The sequence below is a fragment of the Rhamphochromis sp. 'chilingali' genome (genome assembly GCF_963969265.1).
Source record: "Rhamphochromis sp. 'chilingali' genome assembly, chromosome: 11".
Lineage (NCBI taxonomy): Eukaryota > Metazoa > Chordata > Actinopteri > Cichliformes > Cichlidae > Rhamphochromis > Rhamphochromis sp. 'chilingali'.
Window position 1 is genome coordinate 6,748,476 of NC_137938.1, and position 9,589 is coordinate 6,758,064.

The 9,589-nt window shown below is 41.6% G+C and overlaps 1 protein-coding gene across 1 annotated transcript; it reads left to right on the forward strand.

Moving 5' to 3' along the window:
• The first annotated feature begins 5,028 nt into the window (after positions 1–5,028).
• On the forward strand, positions 5,029–8,911 carry fam210ab (family with sequence similarity 210 member Ab). Its single transcript, XM_080895897.1, has 4 exons — positions 5,029–5,160; positions 6,241–6,713; positions 7,107–7,218; positions 7,770–8,911. Exons 2-4 carry the CDS (start codon positions 6,292–6,294, stop codon positions 8,082–8,084), a joined length of 849 nt encoding a protein of 282 aa, XP_080752023.1. The 5' UTR covers positions 5,029–5,160; positions 6,241–6,291; the 3' UTR covers positions 8,085–8,911.
• Positions 8,912–9,589: the final 678 nt, after the last annotated feature.

The window sequence follows — 9,589 nt, forward strand, 5'->3', positions numbered from 1 at the left end:
TTTGGATTTCTCCCGGAGCCCCTTCCCTCACATTGTTGTATATAGCACTGCCCTGCACTTCCTGTATATACACCTGGTGAACTCTGTAAATAAACCCTTGTGTTCAGCTGATTCAGGAGTCCTGCGTTTGAGTCCCCTGCATTGAACCTTAACACGATCACTGTCGGCCTCTCTCAGTTTTTAAAACCTTACAATGTAACTACACCCCAGCCCATAAAGTAGTATCTTAATGACTAACCTTGTATTGTAGATGCATTATCTCAGTTGTTCTAAGTAAGAACGTTTAGATTAGAGGTTTCCATGGACAAAAACAACTTGATAACAAACGATGGTTACATCATGAGCAAGGGCGTACATAGGAGGACTTGACGAACCAAGTGCTACATTATTTCAGTCTCCGTTCAGAAGAACTTTGCCAGCACAGGGATCATATCTTACAATATAAAATGCCTCGAGGCAATCTGTTGTTGTGATTTGGTGCTACATAAATAAAATTGAATTAAATCGAATTGAACATGAAAAATTCCTTTCCAGGCAGCTGGCACACTCACAGATTTAGACCTTTGTTAGCATGGGTGTTAATGGTTCTGTGTGTATGTGAATGCCTGGACTGTAGCAAGGATTTTGCCAGCTATTTTTCGAGGCACTGAACCACAGCCAGCAGGCGATGTCATACCGGTTGAAATTTGTGTTGTCTGGCCCTTTCCATTATTTTCTGTTCTCCCTTTGCAGAGATCAAGGACAAACTTGGGTTTTGACAGAATTCACCCAAACCTGAGATTTTTACATGTGTAGTGTGGTGGTTGGTTTGCCGGAAGCACAGAGAGTGGGCTGAACTGAAATGTTTAAACTTTAGTGAAGGTTTTGATTCTGTATGTTCCTCACATCACCCTATTATATTTAACGGTGCTTCAAAAGACACGGCTAGAAGTTGACATTGCAGTTATACAGTTGAAAGACGCAACAAACAACAGGTGGTGGATCAGGTCGTAGTCAATATAGAAATAAACATCAATGACAGCTGGATGATAAGAGGTTTAGAGGTATATTTTAAAATGCTGGACGCTTTTTACACCGTACTGTTTGCATGATGAAAGTAGAGGGCACCCTAACATTTTATATTGGACAATTAATTAGTCCTCTCATTTTCAAACTTCAAAGGGCATGGTTGATTCAAGGCATCAAGAGGCCATGGAGCACGCTTGTCCAGACAGTCTGAATCCATAAATACAGATCCCTTTCCTGCTTTGACCTGCCGCTTTACAGATGAAGAGAAGAAAAGTTGGGAAAGTAAAAGTTTCTCAAAAGGACACGACAGAAGTCACAGAAGACGTGCCTCATCTAAGAGTGTCGCCTAACAAGTTCCAGTGGAACAGATGCACATAACATGGTGCCCTGTGCCAAAAGATTCCAAATTAGATGACGAATATGCACATTAATTAAACCTAACTGCTTCCCTTGCCATCAGCTTTTCACCAGAGAACTGTGAAATGTTTCAGGACCATTAGCAACGCAACAAAGCCAGCACAGACATGCCAGCAAGTGTGAAGACCAGCCCTGAAAATTATACTAAGTCATAAGTAAATGGCATCTACATGGCCTCAACTTGCTCATATTGCAGTGCTTATATAATCAAAGACAGCAAGTGAAATGAAGCCAGTGAAAGCAGCCTCCTCCCAGCCCAGTTCCTTAATCTTAATTATGCAAATTCTCATGACCATTGATCAACAACCACTGACTAAAGCCCACTGATCAAAGCCCACTGATCAATGGCCAAGAGTACCATTCACAGAGAGTTGGGGAATGGCTGTAATCACAGCATTGTAAGCATTGTCACATGTATGAGGACACAGAAGAGTTTGCATCCATTATCTCCATTTAACCAGGACACGCTGGAGCTGTCTGAGGAGAGATCATCTAAAGCAGGAAACCTGGACGGAGGCATAGTGAGAAACTTGAAACCAATAGATGTAAAACTAACATTAACATTATTTTTCCTATTAGTTATCAGCAGTAAACACCGTGTTGTCAGAACGTATCCTCAGACTGGGAGGCTTCATTGCTCCGGGAAAGTCTTATTTCATTATTACTGTTTTGAATATATTAGCTTCTTGGTGACTGAGTGCATCAGAAAGCTTGGCATTATGCAAAGTACTGGTAACAGGTGAGATATCATGCGCTGCTGACACATTTGCATGCATTTTATTGCACCTGGGTCACTCACCTGTGTACTCCTATTCAAATTATGCTCTTTGCACTGCAAACCAAACCGATGCTTTCTGACTGTTGCACGGGCCGTTTTTTACTGATATTTAACTATTTGTATACACATTATATATATATATATAAAAACTACTGTTTAATGTGCAAATACTGTGTAATTGTCCAAACTCTAAGTATAGAATATACATTAAAGATCTAACAACTGTGACATTAGCCGTTGCATTTGTGGACTTTATCTTTCTGGCTGTCACCATCTTCTTTTTCTGGAGTGAGAAGTGACCATATTTAGACCAGAGAATGCTAAGCAACAAGCAACAACACTAGACCGTAAGGGTACAATGCAAAGACACAGATACCTGCTAATTCATGCTAAGCAGAAGACAAATAAACAAGAAATCCACTCACCAAAACTGAAGCACAAACTTCATGAACAGACTGTCTTTTACAGCAAGCCACATTATCATAATTATTTCATTCTGTCTCTCAGCGCTCTCTTTTTCTCTCTCCTATGTTTCCCTTCACCCCTAACTGGTCACAGCAGATGGCTCTACCTCCCTGAGCCTGGTTCTGCTGGAGGTTTCTTCCTGTTAGAAGGGAGTTTTTCCTTCCCTGCATTGCCAGGGGCTGCTCAGAGGGGATCGTCTGATTGCTGGGGTTTTTCTAACATTAAAGGGTCTTTACCTTACAATATAAGGTGTCTTGGGGTGACTATTGTTGTGTATTGGTGTATAAAAATGAAATTGAATTGAACTGAATTGAGTATGTGCTTTTTAAAAATTTTAAAAATTATCATTTTATCATAGGAGTCCATGGGCACTGGCACCAGCCTCAAGAAGCCTTTGGAGGAATTGCACTTTTTGGGGCCCTTTTGCTTTGGCTTCATTTATTTCACTGCTTTGCCCCCAGCTAAGTTGCCCAGCTAGGCTGCCCACTGTCATATTCATAAAACTAATTTAAGAGAAGTCTTGTTGTGTAATAAGATTGATTATTACGCTGGATGCATTCGGAGATGGCAAAAATGTAATCTACAATATGCAACATCCAGACAACATGTGGAATTTAAACCATGATAAATCAGCATTAAGAGATCCAAGAAAGCACTCCCCCACAACGCTGCACCCTGCTCTTGCATCCTGCAATGTTACCACAATGTTACCATGAATTCATGCTGTTGTTGCCAGATTCTGGGTGCAGCATCTGCAGAAATGGCGAGGCATCAGAACAGTCTTTATGCTGTCTAGCTTTGACAATGCTGTGCTGATGACTACCTTAGAGTTCTTAGCTGGCTGCTGTAGTAGACCATTCATGAAAAGAAAGGCTCAATGCATTACATTGAACACTGGGGAAAAGAATATAATAGCAAGAGTTTTGTATTGCTTATGAGTGACATTGACCATATACCAATAGGTATTGCGGAATTGCACTGTAAATATATAAGACTAAAACTGTGGATCAGTGAGGATTTGAAGTGTTTTAGTGTGCTTTTATCAACCAATTAGAAGTGTTGGAAACTGCCAAATGTCACTGTGTGTTTGATTTAAATTGCAGACCTAAAGCTTTAGAGCTTTAGGCTAAAAAATCATCTCAGTTTTTAGAGCTATGTGAATGAGAACTGACTTCTGCTGTTTCTGCTATTTCACAAACATGTATCAATATTTCCAGTGACTGACATAAAAGGATTTATTACAGCATATTTAAAATAATATATTTACATAAGAGAACATGGAGTTCAGGAACCATGGTATCCCAGCAGTCGTGGTATGTATGACTGATTCCTCTGCTCTGTGAGCTGTTCGTCACATATCAAACACCACAGATGAAATTCTTCTGTGGAACACTGGATTAATGTGATTTGTCCTCAAACTGGATTAGCTCAGTTCCAGGTGTGCTTATGCCTCAATCACAGATTCCTCCTGCAGATTTGCAGGGAGACCCTTCTTCATCCCTTTATCAGTGGGTATCTGCATTCTGCTGAGTATAAGGAGACTGAATCCTAATAAGCAGATATAGTCAGCTAATTATTGACCACAAGTAAATACGGGAAATAACAAAACGGGAAATAACTAAAGGCAAGCCAAGTGACCCAAAGCATAATTACATTTATTAGAAACAACAAAATATACAAAACATAACAAAAAATGTCTAATTAACATGTACTCTCTGTATACTGCTACTTTTGGCTGTGCATTACAAACACACTGGCTCCTTTCATGTGAGCCGCCCGCCCTCTGTTGGTGACAGTCGTGTATTACAGAACGCCGATGCGCTAAAGGTCACGTTTCTTTATGTTAATATGTAATAAAACATTTTTACGCCAAGAAAGGCTTGTCTGCGTTTAGGCGGGGTCTTTGTATTTTGTTTTTTGTTTTTGTTTTTCATAAGTTAAAAATCTACCGAGATTAGTCATATTAATGTTTGTCGTTTATATGTTTATATAGCACATTTAATTACAACAGCAACGTTGACAAAATAACTAGTAAAATAACTTATAATATTAATGTGTTTCATATATGGCAATAAGGCTAATAACTGCAGACTACATGAAGTCTTTGTTTGTTCTGGGTTAAACCTATAATTTAATTAAACAAGCAGACGTAAACAAGAACTTTTTGTTTGACATTAATGGATAAACAAAGCCCAATGTGTCCGTGTTTGAAGGCCACACTCTGTTTACAGTGAGGAAAAAACAAACCACTGGCCAACTTCATGATCAAGAAAAAAAAAATCCACCGCTATCAACGCTGGGAAATGTATTTTTAGCATATCTTTGGACCGTCGCAGTCGGGAGAACTTCATTTCCCATCGGTCTTTGCGCACTTAGGGTTACACGCTGCTCTCCACCACGCAATCAGAGCGGCTGAAACGATAAATGTGGTTCTTGAGCGACACATAGCTCGCATGGCCCTCCGGTTTGAGGAGTGCAACACCTAAATTCTAGTAAGTGCAGTCAGCTTTCTGTCCACTCCTTTAGTATTGTTTATTCACGTACTGGTTAGTTATTGCTTGCGTGAGTTAGCAGAGCAACTAGCTAACAGGCTAACGTTAACCGTCAGAAGCCGAAGTTGGCAGCTGTTCAGAGTTTGGCTTTAGCACACGGCTGTCGGTCAGTGTCTAAGCTAGACTAGCTGTCTGCTTTAATGAGTGAAGCCTCTTTGCTTCGCCACCCGCTAAAGACCCACGTAGTTATATGGGAACTAAAAGCTGCGCCCTGTTTGTCCTCAGGACACAACTGTCCAATGTCAGCCACCCTAAAATAGACCCCTGTGAAAATCTTCCATTACTGTGACTCAACATTTCCGGGTGCAGCTTGTAAAATAAGTCACGAGGAATGTCCGCCGTCGTACGGTCTACTTGGGTGCTTTTATTTTGAGGACCGTTGTTGTGACTTCCCGTCTAATTGCAGTACTTTCACATAGCTTGGGTTTGGCTAACTGTAGGTAGGTCAGCTAAAATGTGCTGTCATACAGCAGTCACTTAGCTCAGTTTCTGCAGCTCCACATAAGAAACATAAATTAATATCTTTAGGAAGAACTCCCTGCATGCAGCGCTCACTCACCAGTTTCACTTTAGGTGCTGAGTTTATGGTTCTGCTGTCATTAAGCAGGGTTTGTTCGGGACCTTTAATCTGTGGCATCCTTGGGGAAGATAACATTACAGCTAGTGCATGAAGGGACATAGATCAGGGCTGTTTAGTACACAGCATAGATAACCCAGAGTGCCCAGCACGTTTCAGTGCATTTCAGACTGAAAATGGAGCTGAAATTAGTCACTTTACAAGTAAATACTTTGATAATTTATCAGTCTTTCGCTGAAGGAATATTTTTAGGCATGTGTTTAGAAAGAAGGGTGTTGGGTTTTTGTTTCTCTTCTTGTTGTTGAATCTTTAGGTTTTGAGTCCTTGATGGACCCAAATAAGCAGTTTAAATTGGCAACTGTGGATGAGCATTTCATAGATTAAATGATTATTAGGTTAATTAGATTACAATTTAAAGTGCCTTTCTCTGTCTGATCCTGCAGTCTGTGGTTGAACATCACAGCTGAAAGGAGGAGGGCGAAGAGAGGAGGAGGATGATCATGCAGCGCATCCTTACTCATGGGACACTCCGACGGGTGGCGGCGGTGCGCCCACTGCTGCTGGGCATCGCCGTCCCCGAGACCCCAGTAGCATTTTGTTGGCGCGCCCTCCGTCAGTCGCCACCTGTTGGCCAGCGTTGGCTCTCCACTTCGGCCGTCAGCACAGCAGCACACCAACCAAAGCACCAGCCGGCACAGGGGGAGCCGCAGTCTGACACCACGACGCCTCAGACACAGGACAACCCGGGAGAGAAAGCAGCACCTGATCCTGCAGAGGTGGACCCTCTTCAGGACAAGTCCATCGGCCTGTTCCAGAGGTTCAAAAGGACCTTTAAACAGTATGGGAAGGTGATGATCCCTGTGCATCTGGTGACTTCCTCTGTTTGGTTTGGAACCTTCTATTACGCTGCTATGAAGTGAGTGGTGCTCTGCTTAAAATACTTTATTTTGATGTTTATGAAGGACTAAATGTTAAATCTAATTCTGATGTGCCATATCATCAAGAGATTATTATGCTTTTGTTGTTGACTCAGCTACTGTTGCAGTGGGAGGTGCTTTGAGTTTTAAATAATGAGGTCAGTGCATTGTGAGAAATCCTGTGAGCTCAAAGCTCAGGCCTCAGACTGCACCTGTCACAGGCTGGGCAGTAACAAAGTGCCTAGAGATAAAGTTCCACACTGGTACAATGTTGAGTTTTCTGTTATGTGGAGCCACTGTTTTAATGATCGAATGTTTCATAGGTCAGCGTTAAGTTTTGTAACAAACAAAAAACATTGATATGAAAATATGGGCTTTTTTTGCTTCCTCAGGGGTGTGAATGTAGTGCCATTCCTGGAGATGATTGGTCTACCAGAGTCACTAGTTGGCCTTTTAAGAGACTCATCGAGTGGGTATGCGCTGACTGCATATGCCATGTACAAGGTAAATTAATTCCAGACTACGTTTAAATTGACTCCCTGCGGCATACCTGCTTCTTACTTTCAAAGCACTTTATAACCTTGCTCCCCCTTATTTATCTGATCTTCTCCATACGTACTAACCCTGTCGTACACTCCGCTCTTCTTCAGCTTCCCTTCTGTTTGTGCCACCTGCTCACCCGACTCAGAGCCTTTAGTTGTTCTGCCCCAAGACTTTGGAATGCACTTCCACCAGATCTCTGAACTACAAACTCTCGCTCCACTTTTAAATCGCATGTTATGATCGCATTTAACTCATGTAGCGCTCCACTTGTGTTCATTACTTATTTACAGGGTCAGACTACTTTCTTTATGTGAGCTAGTTATCATGGCGCTAATTCGCCCAGTAATGGTACTGGGAACAAAGGTTTTAAACAAGCGTGTCATTATCCCACTCCCACACCAGTCACAACCACTGAACCTGGATCCTTTGTTTGGAGCTGTTCTGTCTCGTACATATGAAAAGCACATACGGTGTATTTAAACTCACTGATGGTTTTTTTTTCTCTCCTACAGATCGCAACCCCTGCTAGATACACGGTGACTCTGGGCGGCACGTCACTGTCCATTCAGTATCTCCGCAAGCACGGCTACTTATCCACACCGCCACCAGTTAAAGAGTACTTCCAGGACAAAATGGAGGAGACGAAGGAGAAACTGACAGAAAAGATGGAGGAGACAAAGGAGAGATTTTCAGAGAAAATTGAGGAGACAAAAGAACGCTTCAATGAGAAAATGGAAGAGACGAAAGACAAGTTCTCTGAGAAACTACAGGAGACCAAAGACAGAGTCTCTGAGGGAAAAGCCTTCTTTCGAAAGAAAAACGATTAGAGAATCATGTCTACAGGTGGTGTCTCTGAAAATATGGTCATGTTGTGATCTCAACATGATGTACTGAGTAATGTGGGAATCAAATGGCAGATGGTACCTCTGAGACTGGAAGGAGGAGAGAGATGCTGCACTATCCCTGTCCTGAAACCCTCCTCACACCTCTCAGTCATGTTTTCTGTTTAAGTGTCCAGTCGAGTCCCTTTCTGTCTGAACTCTGCCTCCCTGCACTAGACAGTAGCTTAGTGGACTGCTGGCAATGCTACCTTCTGACACTGTCATCTCAGACTGGATTTGCACACACTCAAGTAATCTGTACTCACTCTGTTGGCTGTTTAAAGAGGAGCACTGTTCTTGTTTCTCTTGTCACACCCATCAATACAGAAAGGGGTGGGGGGAGGTCTGGGCTTCAGAGATATGAACAATGTGTCCGTGTAATAACAGCACCTGGAGAGAGCAGTGCTAATCATTGTAGCTGTTAGGGAATAAAACTTGAAGCTCATCTGTGTGTACTAGTCCATTAAAGCCTTTCTCAAGGCTCAGAGTGTCACCTGCTGTCTTTTCTAATGAGAGATAAATAAAAGTTTTCTAATGTATTTTCATTTGATAGCCAAAGCTAATGTGTGACAGCGTTTCAGTGTTCGTGTCACTGTTAGGGCAGTAGTGAGTAAATGTGCAGTGCATAAAGCATGTATGAGCTGCACACACAGTGTCACACATGAACAGCAAGAGGGTCTTCATGACTTTTGCACAACGACACATTGGTTTTGTCAGGAATTCACACAGATGTCCACTGTAAACAACAGAATAAAAGTCAAGTGCTAACCAAATGATGTTTGAAACTTGAAGTTTGTGTTTTATGTAATGTGACAGTGTGTTCTCTGTGCTTCAGCTTTCCCTCACAGTCTAAACAGGTTAATTAGTGTTAATTAGTCTTTGTATATAACCCGAGCGTGGATGTGGACATAAATAGTTGCTTCTGCAGTGATTTCCAGTTCTGGCATGTTCCATTAATGGATTAGAGGTAAGATGATGGGATGTCTCTGTACCTAAACTGACTCCATGTCTTACTCGCACTCAGGTTTCCTGGCTATTATCCTTCTGAGCAAATGTTAATCAGTGTTAGATTTTTTTTTTCTCTTTTGCTGCATTTTGATAATCGTGTGAGGTGTCATCTGCCTTTTCAGGTTTTACAGAGATTGCAGAAGAGATTAAACATAAAATGTCCCGTGATAGGTAGAAGTGCTTGTGTGAATGAGGCATGTTGTATAGCCAGGACCCTGCAGAAGAGAATGAGTGGATGTAACAGATAATGTAAGCAGGAATAAATAAGTGCTAACAGACAAACATGCAACCACACCAAAAACAGAACCTCCCTCGCACTTCCAATAACGGATGATTTTTTTTGGCACTTTAAGCGTTTTTACATTTCCTTCTTGTTTTTGATTAAACATTAGTGCTAACAAACTTTAATCAAAAATAGGAAGGAAATATAAAAACGCTTAATG

Coding starts and splice junctions, on each gene's coding strand:
- fam210ab (XM_080895897.1), top strand. CDS start 6,292: ATGATCATGCAGCGCATCCTTACTCATGGGACACTCCGACGGGTGGCG. Junction 6,714..7,106: donor TTCTATTACGCTGCTATGAA/GTGAGTGGTGCT, acceptor TTGCTTCCTCAG/GGGTGTGAATGTAGTGCCAT. Junction 7,219..7,769: donor CTGCATATGCCATGTACAAG/GTAAATTAATTC, acceptor TCTCTCCTACAG/ATCGCAACCCCTGCTAGATA.